General features: G+C 44.4%; 1 protein-coding gene across 1 annotated transcript in view; it reads right to left on the bottom strand.

Annotated features, from left to right (window-relative positions):
* Window positions 1-13,608, bottom strand: part of TFCP2L1 (transcription factor CP2 like 1) — a 31,053-nt gene extending 17,445 nt beyond the window's left edge. The window contains exons 1-2 of the mRNA XM_068195418.1: window positions 13,292-13,608; window positions 8,967-9,118 (exon numbers count right to left, since the gene is read on the bottom strand). Coding sequence (XP_068051519.1) covers window positions 8,967-9,118; window positions 13,292-13,353 — 214 coding nt within the window. The 5' untranslated portion in view covers window positions 13,354-13,608. The remainder of the gene's footprint in view (window positions 1-8,966; window positions 9,119-13,291) is intronic.
* Between the last annotated feature and the right edge of the window lie 5,836 nt (window positions 13,609-19,444).

The raw sequence follows: 19,444 nt of genomic DNA, 5'->3' as shown, positions 1-19,444 counted from the left end.
ATAAAAACCCGGGCAGGGGACGATATACTGTAATTTCTATTTTAATCAGATATTCTCTGGGCAAAAGGAATTTCATGTAATCTCCTCCTAGGCTAGAGTTTGAGCAACTCGCTTTACAAACAAAGTAGTACCCAGTAAAATAGTAACCACTCAGGACCAGAGAGTTCCTGGTTCATAATTCATGAAGCAATTCCACCTATCTGAAGGAGGATTTATAGACTGCTTACTTTTTTAAACTTGCATTGTCTTTGATAATTAGCACACATTAAATGTGGGCATGGCCACTTAATGCGAGGCCAGCAGAATTTAAAGTCAAGCACTTACTACAGATGAAAAATAATTTAGTTCAACACAGGAATGATTTCACCTGCTCAAAAGGTACAAGTTTAACAGCTTACTGATTTCCATGGAATTTAGACAGCCATAGAAATTTTAGGTAATTTCTGAATCAAAAGATTATCACTATTTCAAGCTCAAAGTTACATTTTGTTCAAAGGTCATTTTACTACACAACCACAATATCCTGTTTGCTTTTCTTTGTTTTGGTGTCAAGGGCCACTTGCACTATGCATTTTGTGGTTTTCTGCACAATACACCGATACAACACACTAATTTCCAATTATGATGTTGATGTTCCAGGCTGATATGACTCAGGCCTTACTTAATCTAACAAAGTAGCCTTTCCAGAAATTAATTAAACCCTAACTTTTGAATAAGCAATATCGCCAACAACAGTCTGTGGAAAAAGGAAAAAAAGCCCAAAAACCAACAAAGTGTCCTCTTTCTCAGAATGGATCCACACAACACTAGACAGAACCAGCCTGGAAACTGCTTGATTATTAAGCCAAGCCAATAAAAATTCCATTTAGCAACTTTATATGGACATCCTAAAGAGTGCACAGATAAAGACAAAGGAATGCTGACAGTCCAATGCACCATGCAGAAGGAGGGGGAGTAAAAAAAAAAAAAAAAAGCATTTATCATACTAAACCAAAGCACATCCAGCAGGCAGGAGGATCACCTTTGAAACAGCCAAACACAATTATTCAGGGCATCAGGCACACGCAAAGATTTTTCTGACAAGAAAGATTAATGAACCTTCAGGGTAAACAGACAAGAGTGGCAGAGCTGGCATGTGAACTTGCGTGCTTGATGACACACACCTTTTTAGCCAGTCACAAGCAAAAATAAAAATTAGCATAAGACTTGCTCAAGTGTCCCATGTGTGGACACTCTGCAGGACAAGAAGCAAAAGCAGAACCCTCAATCCCTGAACCACAAATGACAGTGAGATATTCTGCAGTTGCTTACTGTAGCCTCATTTGACAAGATGCTGTAGATGTTTATCCAGCGGATATTATGAATTCACCAGCTACACAATAGGCCACCCTGGAAGTTCCCACTATGCTAGGAACATGGAAATCCTGCAAAGGAGGACAAGCTGTGGGCCAAGAAATGCAAAAGGAACACTAGAGTCATTCCAACACTGCAGGCCCATCTTGACCCACATCCCATCTCCAGCACAGCAGCCAGAGATGGAGCAGGGTCAATAAAGCCAGCATTTTCTTCCTTGCCATATCTTCTCAGTTTCTGGTAGTCAGTGTCCAGATTGCATCTACACTGAGCTGCCCAATCATGACCAATGCTCATTAACTTCTTTGTGTGGTCTCCTTCTGAATTTGCTTCTACTGCGGCAAGCAGAACCACAATTTACACATGCCTTGGTTTAGTATTGACAGTCTGGGCCTTCATCTGCCTCCTGCCTCTCCCCTTGCACAAAGCCCCCTTAGTTCCACCATGTTTTGGTACCCAGGAGTTCAACATTGAGGATGCCTGCTTGCCCCTACCAACAGGGCAACAACACTACAGGAACACAGCACAGCAACTCCTAATTCTACCACCACACCACAGAGCTTCACTGTCATCATGTTGCTTTCATGTTTTTCCTCCTTTTACAATGTGCCCCCGACTCAAGGGGGTTTTTCTTGCCTCCTTTTTCTACTTCCCTACCTCTTTCTTGTGGGAAAGCCAAAGAGCTGCCTCGGAGCCAAGTTTGCTGCAGGAAAATTTCACTGCTCATTTACTATATGAACATTTTTCAGAGTCCTACTCTCCACAGACTTTTGAAGATGGCCTATTCTACAGTGGTGACACTTCATAGCTACCAGGCACTAACAGAAATACTCCTCATTTACAATGGTTTCCACTCAAGAGAGGGAGGTACATTTAAATCCCCAAAGAATAGACTCGCTTTGAATCAAGGACACAAAACAAGCCAGTGGACACAGAAGCACTTCTAGTTGCTAACTTCACTGTGTGCACTTGGGTGTCTTTTGCATAGACTTCCACTAGATCTCACCCAAGCTAAACCATGTTATAAACGTTGATTTTTAATACAAATAATTCAGTGAAAAAAATTGTGGACCTCCAATGGAAAACTGGAAAAATACCTACCCTGTGAAAATAATTTCTTCCTGTATTTCCACTTCTTTAGCATGTACTTGAAACACTCAGGATTATCTTAGTCACATCTGTCCAGCTCAGAAAACCTCAACCCTCTCTATGTAAGTAAAAAATACAGGTTTTTTCTGGTTTCAACCTGTTTTAAGTCAATTTGGACAACAGGTTTTATAGCTCTGAAGGAGTAGCTTTGTGTGTAATATTTACTTGAGTTTCAGATAACTAAAAAGAATGGCCCTGGGTGAGGGTGCTGACGAGGGATGCAGAAGAGCTGAGTATGACTCCTGACCCCACCTAGCAGCTCCCTCAGATGCCCTCAGGTTAAGTCTCTTCCTTCACCACGTTTCTGCAATAGGAAACTGGGAAAAGCAAGTCCCACTCCCACCCATGGCTGCACATTCAGGCTGCTACCACAGGGCAGGGAAGGAGATGGGATCAAAGCTGACGGTACCTTCCACACCAGTCACAAACATAGCACCAAGCTGGGACAGGAGGATTTTCACTGCTTGCTGTCTAGTTTCAGGGACACAGAATAAATGCTTCATAGGAAGCAAACAGGAGGAAAAATGTGCTTTTCCCCCTACCTCTTTAGGAAAAAAAGTATATTCTCTTATAAAAATGTATATTATTCATACAAAAACAGCTAATCAGGTCAAACCTACAGTATTTCTCAAGCTTCTTACTGCTACTTAAAATGTGATCTTTTAGGGCACAAATTAGAGGAGGCTAATTAGAAATTTTCTACATCACCTCACACTGACAGTAACATTCACACAAACATCAAATCATGTAAAATCACAGGCAAAAAATTCTTTGTCATAATTAAAGGAATCTCAGATATGGATAATGAGGTAAAGTAAAAAAAATATGTGGAATAATCAGGAAAAAATCTTCCCAAAAATCTTTCATACTTCTTACTACACTCTGAGGAACTTCTGAGCACTCCCTTTTTTCACAGATATTGAAGATTTATGGGGAAACAAAATGCAGTCTAGGGGCTTCCAGTAGGATTTGTGCACAGGCTACAGTCCAGCAAGCTCACAATCCCGTTTGAATTTCATCCAGATGTTAGCAACAGAAGAAAGGATTACAAAAAGAATAGAAAACAGCCTCTTGGTTAAAAGACAACTGAGCTTCCTCGGGACAACAGAAGTCAGATGCTCTACTTACACAGAGGTGCCCTGTCATCTGAAGCAAGATTCATAGTGAGCTTTGGGATGGTGTGGTTTGGAGACGGGGTTGTTTATCCTGGGCTGCCAAGTGAAGACAGAATTGCCAAACATATGGGGAAATTGCTTCTAGCACAATTAATGGCTTCAGCTGAGACACCAGAACCTACTCAGAGCTGTATTCAAAGTCAGGCAGGAGACAAGTTCCTTCTCCAAAGATGAAGTGCACCACAAGAACCAAAAACACCAAAAGCCACTTTCAGAAATGGGAAAGACAAATTAGAATTGTTAGCCATTTCATTTTTAAGCCATCTAAACCCAAGAACAGAGTGGAAAGGGCTCAAGGAGGAGTATGGCATCCCATAATGATTAGGGAAAAAGGATGCATGGGTGGGTGGGCAGGAACCAGGGAGCACCTGGTACTCACAGTCTCAATGGCACAAAGACACTGCTGTGCCTGTGATCTCAGGCAAGGGTGGAGCATTTGTCCACATGGGAGAAGCCACCAGCAGCAGAGCTCCTACACATGCCCAGGGCCTGGTCAGTGATGGCAGTCACTGTTAGGAAAAGAGGTAGTTCCTAGCACGGGACAAAGCAAAAATATCCCCATAAACAGAGTTATAATTAAACCAGAAGCGCACCCAGCCAGAGCTGGTCACTCAGCCTTCTCTAGGGTTCATTTAGGCAAATAAAGAACCATTCCAGGAAAAGTATAAACATCCAGGCAGTTGTGACCCCATAAAAAACTCAATTACGTAGGCGTTAACGTCAATATAAAACAGCTTTTTTCATTTACTGTAAATCTCAGTGTTTAAAACTGGGTTCTCTTGCTGTAGATTAGGCAACCAAATTTAAGCTTTAGAGTTTTTAAGGGAGGCAAAGGTTCTCTTCTGCCTCCTCCTGTAAGCAATTTCATCTCCTACCCAAACAATTAGGCATCTACTCCAAAGTAGTCTCTTGCCCAGTGCTTCCTGCACCTTTCTTTGGAGAAGCAACCAGAACACATCCACAGCTGAGATGAGGCAGGACAATACCCAACAGATTTTAAATGCAGTGCTATTTAAAATGTACCAGTTTATGCACACATATCTTGAACCTGGATATATGCTTTGGCACCCTGGGGTTGAAATTTGTTTAGGTGTGACCCAGACTCAAGTCCATCATTAGGTTTATGAGGCATTGTTTGCTAATGCACCTCTACAGCAGCACTCCCAAAATCACAAGTTCTCTCAGATATTAGTGGATTTCCCTCATGGCCTGGGTTTTTGGCTTGTCTTCTGAACCATCTAGGACTGGCACCAAGGCTGACTCCTGGAAGACACCATAAAGCAGAGGTGTCCAGCCTTCCAAACTCTAGCCAGCTGTACACTAAAATCTTTGCACAGCCAAGAACCACAAGTCACACACTGCAGATCGGGAGAGCTGAACAGAGCCCAAGACCACTTTACAGGCAGATGACGGCAAGTTACCCTGAAGTACCACTGGGACACTGGGCTGGATCTCTCACACAGCTCTCAGTGACCCTCTGCCACCAAACTTAGCCTCCCTATAATTGAAGTAATTAACAACTGAAGTTCTGAGCCAGCCCAACTCTGGTCATGAAACAAAATCATGACTTGAACAGCTCACAGTCCACATGTGGTTCTGGCACTACAAGCTGATTCCCTTGGGCAATGACTTTCAGGTTTTTATGATTTTTGACATTTTGTTTTTTAAAATAATGACTTTATTCCTCACATTTATTAGCGTTCAGATCTACTGTACACAGTACTTGTTTCCTCCACATTCCTCCTGCTGCAGTTTCTGGAACCACCTTTCCTTGCATCCATTTCTGTCCGTGTTTGAAACTGGTTTCAACCAGCCATGGTCAAACCACACCCCATATAACTGCAGACCATGGAATATACACTGCATCAAGCCATCTTGCTGAAGCAGTGGTTTGTAATATGGTTGCTGGTTGATTGTTTGTTTGAAAATCCCTATCCACAAGAGACACTGAAACAGTGCTAACAGGCAGGCTAGTTCCAGAAATGTTAGGATGTTTGTACTGCAGACTTCTGGACAGTGTAGTTCTGTTGACAGATGTGATCCCTGACCAAAGGAGGAATGCCAGCAGCAGCTTGCAGTGCAAGGACAGCACCTTTACCAGTCTCATGGACTGAAGGTGGAGTGGTATTGAGACACCATACTAATAAGCCTGTACTTTGTCCCATCAGATGAGTAATCCTCCTGAGATCCAGTAAAGACCTCTTAATGAAGGAACTGCCCTAAGGATCAACAAACTAATGCTGTGTTCAATTTGGCTCCAGTTTCCCAAGGAATGTGGGAAGGCAGGAGAGGAAAGAGATTGGGACTGACAAGTGTAATGAGTCAGTCTTTGGAAACCAAACTACAGATTTGACTCTAGTTACCTCATTTACAGGCTGGTTCTAGAGTTGTGGCCAGAGAGCACTCATGGTTTCAAACTGGAGCAGACAAACTTGGGACTCTGCCACTGTTGAATGTCCCCAAGTCAACTTAACAGCTAAGCTCACTCCATTATGCTCCCTCGCAAATCCTTCCCCTGCCCCTTTGTGCAAACACTGGTCTCTAGTTTCCAGATCCAGAGTCCTCTCAGCACCCATCCTTGGGGAGAGTCCAGGACAAAGACCTCTTCCTCCTCAACACCACTGATAGACCTCTGGGTGTATCCTGCAAGAAGCAATGCTCAAGAGAAGCCATTATGCCTCACAAGCCTGGAGCTCTCTTCCACCTGAACACAAACACAGCCACTTCGACAGTCCTCCTTCCTAGCACACATAAAGTCTTTTCAGATCTCACGTGAAACTCTCCATTGATTCCTCTTCTATTTCCACTATGCAACTTGGCCTTCAATTTGCTACCCAGTACTTCCAGCTTTCCACAGCCCATAGGTCAGGTCTGACAGAGCTTTCTTCCATATGGACATTCCTGAGCTGGTTCACTCATCACCACTGAACCAGTCACGTGTGGAGAATGTGTTTCAGGGCAGGAAGCAGAGCTGCTTCACAGTGACAAAAGGTCATAACTGAGTCGTGAAGAGCTAAAGCTGAGAAGGAAGATTTGAACAGCAAGCGGCAAGAATCACCCATCAAGGAGAAAACCCCAAAGCCCTTACTCACAATTTGAGAACTTAACCACACTGGATGTGAACTGTTTTGCTGGTGCTGCTGGGACAGCCATTGTCTTTGTATCTACCTTACTACAAGCCAGCCATGACTGACACACAGGCAGGGCAGAGGGACATTCATTAATGAAGTTACCCATTTGCTAAAGTAATCCATCACAACACTCAAGAAGGGAAGTTTTATGTAACAGTGCTTGGCCAATCCATGATAAACACAGAAGGAGGTTAAGGTGCAAGAGGTGTCCCTTTACTTACAGCTAGCACAAGCTGATAAGGTATAAGGAATGGTCTTAAATTGCTTCACGAGATGTGGCATTGTAGCTAGGTCACAGTGCTTTGGACTCAGCCAGTTCTTCTCCCATGCCACAAGCATTGGTTCCAGAGACCTCAGCTGCCTCAAGGTCCCCTTCATGCACCTCCTCAAACTCATAGAACATAACTCTATTAAGGGGACTCATTTTCTGACAAAGCCTTTAAATCCTCATCCCTTTTTGACCCATGGCAATGCTCTCACCAATAGCCCACTAACAGAAACTAGACAGTCCAGCTTCCCAACTCAGCCCCTCTGCACAGCTCCTGCCAGCCTCATCCTTACTTTGCTCCTCCAGGCCTGCCCAGCTACATGCTCTTCTGTATTCTGCAAAGACACATCCCACCTTGGGGGATGAAAGATAGATGATATTCAAGAAATGACAATGAAACAGGAAGCAGTGTCAAGATGTAGCAGTAGACAACTCCTTGCAATAGTAAGCAGGACAAAGCCTAACACAATGCAGTCCATCTAAAAGGCAGTAACAATCTTACTTTGCAAAGGAAAACATGGACTGCTCCAGTCATACAGTGTTTTAAAAGTCTCATGGTATTGTATTAAGAGTTGTCTAACTTTGTCCCTGCCAAGGTAAAAAAAAGTAGGCACTGCTTCAAGTATGCTAAAATACTTGGCTGTCAACACATTTTCATTAAAAAAAAAAAAATCCTTTATTCCAATACAGGAAAGAATTGTGTTTCATAGGAAGACTCATCTCAATCTCACAATTGATATGCCCCATTATAACCTCCTGGGATCTGCTGTGTTTAGATTAATAAACTGAGATGACACAGTCACATATCCCAAGCATCTTTTAATCCTGAGAGACAGAACAGTGCCAGCTTACATGACAGAAATACCTGGGTCCTTGGGTAGAGCCTGCAGTATGTCACTGATCTTTCTGTGGGGGCTCTATGGCTCTACCAGCTGTCAACACAGATCCAGCAGCCAGCTGCACCTGAGGTCAGAGTCCAAGGGAGGTCAGGACTCCGATTTCTAGCAGCATTAAGAGAGACCTATCCAGGGAGGCACCCAAGTGAGCATCCCACTCAGTGCGTGAAGCTTAAAAGAGATTCGGCAGTATCCTGAGGCAGGAGAGGATCTCAGTGAGAGGGCAGACAGCCTTCAGCTTGTTGTTAGGCCCTTTTTTTACAGCCTGGCACAAACTGAGTGAAAATATGTTTTAGCATAATCTGTGCATTGAGAGGTCTGATCCCCTCAAGACCCACGCACAGGCGGTCCTGCAAAGTGACAGCCAAACACCAACCACAGATGTGTCTGCACAAATGCTGCCAAAGGGGGGGAAAAGAAAAGAACACAGAGAAACAATCTGTTTATCCAGGAGTATGAACTGTTCTGTGAGGTCAGCTACAGAAGACTTTGCTGCACTGAACCCTTGCAACTTGTCAAGTTAGGCACTGAGCAGAGCCACCAGCCAGCCTGTTGGAAAGATGTCACTCTGCCCAGACCTCAGAGCAGCCCTTGGATACCTGCTAAATCATTCCCTGGCTATGCCCTCCAGCAGTGCTGGAGGACTTGCAGTGGTAAGAGCCCTACCCAGTCCAATCTACTTCATCAGTCTGGCCTTGTGAGATGAAGGCAGGAGGCTGCAGCTTAAGTTGTCTGAGATCAAGCCAGTACTTTGCCAAAGGGAACTGCCTTAAGTCAACAGTTAAATCAGTGGTATTTCATTATTTTAAAATAGTTGATAATCTGGTATCTAAATGCAGAAAATTAAATATTCCTCCTTTCCTTCACCCCCCCCTCCCCACTTCTATCCCTCTTTTCCAACCCTACTGCCCTCCCTGTAAGGCAAAGTATGGGATCAAATCTCATGAACTGTTCCCAGGAAATATCCTCTCCTTCAGTGTACTGCAGACCCTACCTTGGTTGAGGTAGGTCAGTGTTTCTTCGTGCAGTTTCACGGCGGGGGAGGTGGCTGTGCAGAGGACGTACTGGAAGGGTGGCAGTTTGGCATCGTTCTCAGGAGACAGCTGTGGCTCTTCCTGCTTGAAGATCGGCAGCGCAAGGACATCTCTGCAATGTACAAGTTATACACAGTCAAAAAAAAAAGTTTATGGATTATTCTGGCCTCAATCTGCATCAGGTTCTCATTATCTGAGATAATGGGGGTGGTCTCTGGAGAAACACCTGGTTAAAATGGTTAAAAGAGGGAGAATTTGGCCTGTTTAAAGTAACCAGGCAACTTCTGCATCTAGGATATCAGCACTGCACACAAAAGAACATAGCCCTGGCAAAACAGAGTATGTCTGAGAATTAATGCAAGTTTTTAAGAAATAAATCAGACTGACTTTTCAGTTAAGCAATCTTCTTGATGAGGAAAAAAAAATCAAAATAGATTCTTTGTCCTTGTGGACATATTTGATAAAGAGTTCTCAGGTTCTCAGATAAAAACCTTTAAAAAAAAAAAGGCAAGAAAAGACACTTTGATAGCCAAATGTCAGATCAGTAAAATGTCTTCAAGTAGCAGCTATGGGTGAGAAGTAGACACAGCTCTGGTGCACAAAGGAGATATTCAGGTAAATGATGGCATGAACAGCCAGATTAATTTATTCATAATATCTCCCTGCATTCTAGTAAACCTGGTCCCAAGGAATCACACAGCTCTTAAGTCAGCACTGGGCTACCTTTGTAAAGGCACACACAGGTGCATGGGAGCAGCTTCTCTAGGACCTGCACACAGCCCCAGCTCCCACTTCTTTACAAAACGCTGACAGTGACCTGCCTGCTGATTTAGTCCCAGGCTGATCCCAACCCACACTAATCCCCCAAGCAGAACTGGTATTAGCAAGGCTGAGAGCTCAACAAATGATGAGTTGATTAGTACAAAATAAGAAGCCAGGAATAAGCATCCTTTTCTCAGCCAGTCTGATACTGAAGAACTACATTAGCCTTCCTATGCCACTAACACTGCTGATCATTGTGTCCACCTACTTAAAACATTAATAGCCTTCTAAATTAGGAGGATTATACTGAACACGGTGACAATTCAGAATGAGTGATTCTTTTTCTCCATTTCTTCCACGTGTGTGAAGACTTGAGATTCTCTTTACACAGGCTGCAGTTCTGCTCCTTTTGACAACCCCACACACAAAATGCTCTAAGAAATACCATCCAGCATGTACAGGCACGCAACCCTGAAAGGGTATTAAGAATTTTTTCCTTGCCTGTTCGGTTAATGATCCATTCATAGCACTCACAACCTTGAAGGTTACCCAGGTCATCAGTGAAACAGTGCAGCAGTTTAGAGTAAACTGCTCAAGTGCCTGGTTCAAACACAGTTACTCCCGTTTAATGGAAAACAATGCCAGAGAGCAAATTGTGCCGTTTCAGAAGCAGATAGAAGAAAAGAAACACCCATCTCTGTTTCCATTCTCTCTTCCAACCCCACGCCCCCAATATTATCAGCCACTCGAAGGCATCCAGCCCCATTTGCTTCCTGGCATTACTGACATAATCACAGCTCTTGCCTAACTGCTGCCACAGAGAGGGTTTTTTTTTTCCCTTAGCGATGATTTACTACAGCAATGAAGTGACAGAAATGCCTGCAGTAGATTTCTGAAATAGATAGCATTGCTCCATACACATGCAGGATCTGATACTGCTCCAGTCATCTCACTCAGCCTGGATGCCAACATTTGCTCCTAAGGATGCCAACATTTGCTCCTAACCCGCTCTGCACAACGCTCTGTGAATGCCTATGGCTTTACAGATGAGAGCAGGTCAAAAACTCCAGTGCCCGAGAACTTCTGCAGTTCAGCAGAAACAGTGTACAAAATCTGGCCTGGGTTTCACAGTTAGGGGTGAGGAATTTGTACATACAGTCACCTGAAACAGTTGAAATATTTAGGCAAGGGGAAGTCAAAATTTAAATACCATATTTCACATCAGGTTCTTTGCACCCCTACACCTGCCAGCACAGCTGTCTGATCGCTGAATTCTGCAAGCATGGAGGAATCCATGACTTGGTTTCTGGAAAGCTTCACCATATTAAAGCTCTAACAAAGCCACACAAGTTAATAATATTTTTATTCCTAGAGCATTTAAACTAATGGCCTGTGGTATAACTGCTTTGGGTCAAGACCTTCTTAAGCATTCGACCTTATTATAAGTGTTGGGAACTTAGAATGAGGTCAAAAGAATTTTTAAGTTATAAGTATATAAGCCTTCACAACACTTATTCAACTCTTCACTCAAGAGCTGCAAATCAAGTTGAGGGAAAAAGAGGCTTTTACAGCAGTAAAAAAATTAAAAACCGAACTCCTTAAAACTCTCCCATTTTCACCTTTACGCTAAAGATTTACAGTTCTGGACTTAAATAACAATTAGTTTGCATACCTGGAAGGAGAGGAAGTTAATTGAGAGTTCAGTCTGCTGACAGAACAGAGGGTAAAACACATACTGTGTTTCATAAAAAATGAATGGAAATTTGCAAGAATTTTTCTGTAGTATTATCTTGCTCCAGCTACAAATACCACCGAGGTACAGCAGAACTTACACGGATGTCTCAAATAGACAAAAAGCTCTCGATCTCTGCAAAATATAACTTACACAGTTTTCTTACAGCAACTTCAAATATTGTACTATTTCAGTTTCTTGTACAGTCACTACAAGAGGGTATGGAAAGCCTTCAGAAAGGCATTGCTCAGCAGAAAAACACCCCTGTTAGAAATGCATGTCTTGACACAGTCTCATGGCAAGTGAATTGGCCAGAATTGGCCATCTCTACATAAAGAAACAAGGGTTTTGTTCAACCAACCTCCCCTGAAACACCTGAGGGCATTGTTGCCATAAAAGTGGTTATAGGGATTTTAATCCCAGATCAAACCCACCATGTTAACAAAGGCAGATACTCACTAAAGCTGAAGTTTGTTCCTAAAACACCAACAGGTGACCTCCATACCAGCAGCCTTCCTGACAGAACAGATATCCTTTATCCCCAGCTAGCATCAAGCCAGTAAAAAAGAGCTAATATGTTTTCTGGCCAATTAAATTGAATTTAAATTGTGAAGTAAAGCCTGACTTAGACCTGACGATCTTGTAGCACTCCTGCTACAAATCCATGGAGTTAATGCAGCAGCCTGACCACTGCAAACACTAATGGAGAATATGCTGATGGTCCTCTGCTAGTACCATTTTCACTGTCCTAAACTAACCAGATTTGCAAGTGCAAAGCAAGAGAGAACAAGACTTTTGCCACATACATGTTGTGAAACTGAGTTATTGACATAGAAGGAGGAGATGAAGAATCTCGAACGAAGAAGCAGAAAAGCTGCCAGAAGGCAAAGATCTCCCAATATTGTATCATTTGATAATGGGAGATTATTATTTAGTCCAAAATAAAATTCCTTTGCAAGTACACTGATAGGCAGCAGGAATAGTGAAGATAGCATGTCTCCTTGAGAGAAGTATTATCTGCATTCAAAGTGCTTCCCCAGACAAACTCAATGTTTTCTCAAGAGTGGTTATTTGGGGGTTCATTTGAAAGTCAGGGTTCTTGGGCCACAGCCAGGTTCTCCACTGCCACAATTCAGCAAAATCCCACTCCAGCAATCGCCACCAGCTGACGGCTGAGCTTTACATCTTCAGAAAGGAAATAATTCACAAGCACCCAGCAAAAAGGGAACTCCCAAAGTTGCCTGCTTTGACATCTTTTGGAGGGAGGAAACACGGGTTTGCGCTACACATGTCACAGACTATTGTTTAGCAGCCCTTGTACTTAAATTAGGCACATTTAATTGAACGCAACTGTGCGGAGGCAGGAAAAAGCTGGTTTAGGCAAGTTCAGAAAGTGAAATTCTGCGCTTTTCACACATCGTCCTAAAACGCAGAGAAAGAAATCCCATCCCCAGAAAACTGGGTGCCTTCTCAATTTGCCAACAGGCGTTTTCCTCAGACCTCTGACAGCGCTCCGCCGCTGCCGCACCTCCTGCCTTGGAGCTGCGCTACCCCAGCCCGAGCGAAGGAACCCGGCACAAGCAAAAAAGCGACGCTGCACAGAGATGCCTAACTAGGCGCTAAAATAAATAAAGAAGGAAAAACGGAAAGCAAAAAAGGAAAGCGGTGTCTCAGACAGAGAGAGCGGCGCGGCGGGGCACCGGGAGGGAAGCCGGCGGGCAGGCGGCCGGGGGACGGGGGCACCCGACCGACCATCCACCCCGTGCCAGGGCTGCTGCCGCCCGGACTCACCGCAGGTAGCTGCCGGTCGAGTGCTGGTTGTAATGCTCCGGCTGCGTGTGCCAAAACAGCATCTTGGGGGCGGCCGGCGGCGGTCCCTGCGCTACGGAGCGGCGGCCGCGCTGCCCACTCCACGGGTGCCCGGCACGGCTGCCGCCAACACGAGCCGCGGCCCGGCCGGCTCCCGGCGCTTTTATGGCTCAGCCCCGGCGGGCGCGGGTTGGCCGGGCCGGGGCGCCGCAGCCGGGCGAGCCCTCCCCCGGCCCGCCCCAGCGCCAGCCCCGGCCCCCGGCGGGCACGGGCCGCGCAGCCCCGGGGCGGAGCGCCGGCCCCGAGGGACGGGCCTGGCGCGGAGCCGGCGGTGAGGGGTCGTGGGGGGGCAGGGGGGCGGGCACGGCAACCGCGGGGCGGCCCAGGGCGATCCCCGGCTGTGCTGGGGGAGCAGCCTGGCCTCCGAGCTGTGATCAAAACCGAGCCGCTCCACCCTACACCAGTGTGAAAGTCCTGCTCGGGTTCCTCGGAGGTCCCTGTTTTCTTTAAATGAAGCACAGCTGATGGCTTTAGCTCCGTGCTGTCTCTTTCTCCCCGCTGTGCCTCATGTTAACCCCCTTTGTGTTAGGGGGTATTTTCCAACTGAGAGAGCTAGAGGAGGTGGATGAAGAGGAGAATGGTGTCAGAAACTAAACTCACCCCTCGCCCATTGAAACCCTCCTGTCCTTTCTATCTCAACCCCACCACAGTACGGAGAAATCTGTTTCTTTTCCATTTCAGATTGCAGATCCTGACCCTCACCCACAAAGCTGCCCATAGCTGTCATTTTCCTAACTTCGTGCTCTCAGGGCACTTTCATGTCCCACCAGTCATTCTCTGGTCTGATAGTTTGGAGGGGGGAGGGAACAAAAGGGTAGAGGGACTCCCTGTTTAGTCATTTCATACTGTCTGTCCACCAGCAGAAATTGAAACGGATCCTTAGTTACTCTGAATCATTAAACATCTTTCAGTCAGTTCTTCAGGAGAAGGCTTCCTATCCCTGAGGCTCCTGGTCAAATTTCAGCTGAAAAAAGGCCACTTTACTCAGGGTACTTGTCAGCATTGACTGTCAGATTTCACCGTCAGATGAGTTTTTTGAGACAGATGAATTTTCTATTCTGCCATGATTATAGAATACTGCTATTGTCATAGCATTTATAGATCATAGTTAGGTCAAGCCCAATAGAGTCAGATGCAATATAACTATAGGCATTGGGGTTTTGTATCTTTAGGTAAAGAACAAGGCAGCCTGAGAGGTAACTAAGCAGCTTTACAGAGATGCTATGAGTCTAAAAATTTTTAGGATGCATTGCTTATATCTGCTTGTCTCTGTTAATTTCAGAGTAAGAAATTGCACAAATCTATGTCCCTTTATGGTATCCTCACTAACTACACAGACAAACACTGGCTCTAGCAAAGCAAAATGGCTGGAGTTATCTTTTTTATACTCTCGAAAATATTTAGCTCTGCTCACACAACATCTGAGACCTTGATTAAGCAAAGACTATATATAGCTCTTGGACAGAGAAACAAGGCAAAGTTTGCAGAGCCGTCCAAGGACTTCTCTAAATAGTAAATATCCTTCCACAGTTTAAGTAGTTCACTGCACCTTCTGGGGAAATATGAAGTCCAATGTAAAAGTAAATTGCCACACTGTATGAAACAAGGATCCCATCAAGTCTGGTGTGATATATTTTCTTTACTATACTTCTAGAAAGTACATATGTTGGAGTGAAAATTCCTTTAAAATAATCTCACTCATTTCCTCTCTAGCCTGTTGATGAATGTAGAAAATAAGGTGAAATCTACTAATCAATTTTACAGAGACTCTGGCAGCAGCTCTGTCTTCCAAACATTCCTGTCCTTCCTATTCCTTTCTAAGCCAAATCTGATGAAGAAAAAGACTTCTTTTTTCCTTGTCTACCTCTCCTGAAAGAAATCTCAGCCATTTTATGGTCTAACTGTTGCTCGTCCCCCAGTGCAGAAGTTTGTACCACAACATCAAATAGCTTCTCCTGGCCTTCAGAACCCACCACATCACAGAGGCCAAATCATCCTCTGCTCCTCTCTGGGGCTCCCAGCATCTGCTCTTCCTCTTATCTTAACACAACCCCTTGGTGAAGAAGTCTTCTCCACCATGGCTTTGTCATCCAAACTTCCCTTTACTCTCCTACTTCCTCCCAGATTAAAGTAATTTCTTTCCTATGCTGATTGCTTTTCATCTCTCATTTTAGATGCTTGTTCAATTTACCATGGTAAAATACTTTGATCATATGATTAAAAGGGATTGATTGACTATTTTGTTTGATGGATTTTTGTACTTGAGATAATGCTATGAAGGGACCTTGGGATACTTTTTGTGTTGAAAAAGGGTATTTTTAAAAAAAAGTGTCTTTTCCTTTGGATGTTTGTACCTGGAAACCCAAGTAGTGTGCCAGTGAGTTCAGTCCAAAAGTTCATTCTGCTGCTTCACTGTTCATTGCAATCCCTTTAGCTAAGCACTGAGTGGGAAACATCTTTCATCTGCTTCACTAGAGAGTCAAGAGGTTTTGATCAGTTTCTCAGCACCTGGAACCAAACTAGCGGAATTTGCAGTGAAGTGAGTGAGATGCAGTCACATATTCAGTTCCCTTTCTGCTCTGGAAAAACAATGTTCCCATTAGCCAAGGGTCTAAATGGATGTGAGCTTATAACACTGTAGAGATGGCTACAGATCTGTAAAAGAAGTGAAACACTTAACTTGCATGAAACTGGAAATAAACAGAACATCTCTATACCTTTATGACTTCCATCACAAACATCTGGGAAGTCTAACAGGATGTTCTATATCAGTTTAGCAATTTTGTGTTCACAAAGCCCCAGATAAAGGATCAAGGGTGAACATTATACTGTACCAAAGAGCTCCCAAAAACAGCCAGGTATTCAGGGATTACTCCACCTCCGTCCTGATGCACAGACCATAGAATCTGGATGAACTGCAGGGATCTGAAATGAGCTGCAGAGACTTACTGAGATGGTCACCCAAGCACTGAATATGCTCTTACGAAAAATAGTCAGGATGTGCCTTTTGTGTTGCTTTTCTGTATATTTTAGCTCACAGGTTTCCAGCCTTTGTCTTGGGGATCCTTGGGGGAGTTTCATTCAGGAGTTACATTGAATGAAGCTCTGCAATATAACCAAGAAATGTGACTGGCTATGACTGGCTAAATTTGCTCAACTTTCCCTGGAAAATACTGAAGGCACCAGAAAATAGAAAGGACTGCAAACCTGAGGTTTAATGAATGAAGAAAGGAACAGCTTTTACACAGCCCTTATTCTTTTAAATTCAGAAATACATTGCTTTACCTTTGACAGGACTTGGGACTGCTTCCAGTTGCAAGTACAGGCTTTCACAGGTAGCCCACTGACCCTCAAGGTCTCCTCATCTATTCCATGCTGGTCCACTTTTCAGATGGAAACCAGCCTAGATGTGTTCCCATTGCCCTCTACTGAACAGAAGCTCTGGGCAGTGGCTACCACCAGGAGTATGAATGTAGTTGTGGTGTTACAGCCAAGAAGAAGGACACTGAACTGGAAAAACTGAGAATGAACAAGGTCTTGAAAGTGTGCATTATACTGACAGAAACAGAGCTTATTTTGGTTTTACAAGAGGAAGATTAACAGGTGACTCAAACATAGTTTATAAATACTCACATGGAAAATCAACATTTCATAAAATATGCTCCTGAACCTCAAAACAAAGATACAAGAGCCACAGAATAAACACTGCAAGTTAATAAAGTGAGGCTGAGAACAGACTGCAGTGAATGTAATCAACCGTGAGTATAACTTTCCCAAACTTTGTGGTTAAAGGCATCTCCCGCCATCCCTATTTTCTAAATATAATTACAAACTAATTTTTTTCACCCAAAAAAAAAATTTTAAAAAGTTGAACAGAAAGGGATTCATTTAGGTCCTGTGGCCAGTTTGACAGAGGAGAGCAAAGAAGCTCACCAGGACTCTTTCTATCTTTACAATCTCTGACGTCTCCTGCCAAAGGCTTCCAAAAGCCATCTTATTAAAGTCACCTCTCTGCTCTACCTCGTGAGCTTGGAGCGATGTGTCCCCTTCCCTGACAGTCAAAATGCCCCGATGCTCATATGTTGTGATGTGCTGTCAACACAATCATCCTGACACAATGAGAACCACATTAACTGAACTTAATAGCAAAACAAATATCAGGAAGAATACCACACAGACTGGCTTATTTTCTTATTCAAGTCATTCATTAAAACCCTTACCATTTTCTTACTTATCAGAGGTCACCATCAAATTTCCAGCTGCCACTAAATTTCCAGGCACAACATAGCACTGATGTATCCACGAGGTCTTTTTGCCACAGAAATTAAGCCTCATTTGCAAGCTCTCCCCAGTGTCATATTAATCATTTTGACTGTCCTGATTTTATCACCAGAATCAATTTTTTTTTTCTTCCTGGTGAACATTTCTTTTAAAGTAATTTTGTTGTGGAAACAAAAAAATATTTACACAATGAGGAAGATGGATGATTGGATGACAAAATAAGTGTTTTTTAAATGCTCATTATACATCTATTGGCATTGGCTGTCTCATTGTGAGCTACAGACTGCAATCGTGGGGACACACAGTAGCCGTGTTTACATTGCTGCAACGTAGACCTCCAGAGCAAACAGCAAAAGTAGGAAAGCAGCACATGACTTAGGGAAAAAAAAAAAAAAACAGCAGAAAAATAAAGTGTACTTTTTGGCCAGCAGCAGACACTGACTGCAAACAGCTGTGCCCAGAACATGGCTGGGGGTTAGTTATGGTTCCTCTGCCCGAGGTCACCGTCTATGCTGCACTCCTGTCCTGGCTGGAGCAGCATGAATACATCACACCCTCACACACCAGGGTGGCAGGGCAGGGGAGACTGTCACTGCCTGGGGCTTTGGGGGGAGCAGTGGCAGGAGGTGAAGCATTGTCACTCAGAGCTGACAACAGCCCAGCTCTGCTCACAGCTCTGCTGCCTGAGGAAGCTTCGCTTCATAGCTGAAAAATTGTAGCTGGGCCAAAAATATCTGTGATGGCTGAGTGTATCCCACATCCGCCCACCAGCCTGGTCTGCCACCCTGCCCCAAACACTGGTGTCAGCAGGGAGAGGTTGCATGGAGAGGAGAGGCCAGGAGCCAGGCTGCAGCAGGAACTGTCTGCTTCAGCCAGCTTTGCCAAGGGTGGGTGTGGGAAAGCAGAAGAGTTGCCAGAAGATGTCTAGTCCATAGATCCCACAGACCAAGGCTGTGTCCTCTCTGCTCATGGAAAGGGAGTCCTAAAAGCCTGAACAAGAGGCAGAAGACTCCCTCTGGAGATTTGCAGGCACTGCCAAACTGGGTGGGGTGGTTGGCATACTGAGCACCTGTGCTTTGATCAGCAGGACCTTGGGAAACTTGAGGCCATGAGAATCCTCACTGAGTTTTGCAGAGCCATGCAAAGCACTGAACCATGCTGGAGTAACCCCAAGCATCAGTTCAGGCTGGGAACTAGCTGACTGCAGAGCAGCCCTAATGAGGAGGACCCAAGTGTTGTTGAACGATTAAGTACAAAACAACAGTTCCCCCTTGCCACAAATGAGGCAAACCTTTCCCCGTAATGGATGAGATCAAGGAAAGCTATCGCCCCTTCTCCTTGGTGCTGGTGGAACTGCACCTGTATTGAGCCTCCTGTTCAAGGTGGAGAATTTGGACAGATCCAGCAGGTGAACTGCTGAAACACTCAGGGCACAGACCACTTCTCCCGGGAGGAGAGCTTGAAGGCATTAGGCTTGCTGGGTCTGAGGATGATGAGGTCAAGACAGGTCCTAATAGCAGCCCACTATACAAAGGCATTAAAAAAGGTGACGAAGTCAAGCACTTCTCATTAGCAGCAGTGATCAAGGCAATGTCCACAAGCTGTCACTTGGAGATTAGACTGAGCATTAACAAAAACTTCTTCACCAGAAGACTGGAGCAGGCCACCAGACAGGCTGTGGCATCTCCATCCTTGGAGGTGTTCAAGACGACAGCAGCAGAGCCATGGCTGATGCAGTCCAGTGTAGGCTCCAGCCCTGTTTTGAGGTGGAGTTCAGATTAGAGACATTCAGAG

This window comes from Anomalospiza imberbis, chromosome 7, assembly GCF_031753505.1.
Source record: "Anomalospiza imberbis isolate Cuckoo-Finch-1a 21T00152 chromosome 7, ASM3175350v1, whole genome shotgun sequence".
NCBI classification, from domain to species: Eukaryota; Metazoa; Chordata; class Aves; order Passeriformes; family Viduidae; genus Anomalospiza; species Anomalospiza imberbis.
The sequence above is the reverse complement of the archived record's forward strand: the minus strand, read 5'-3'. Positions and strand labels throughout refer to the sequence as shown.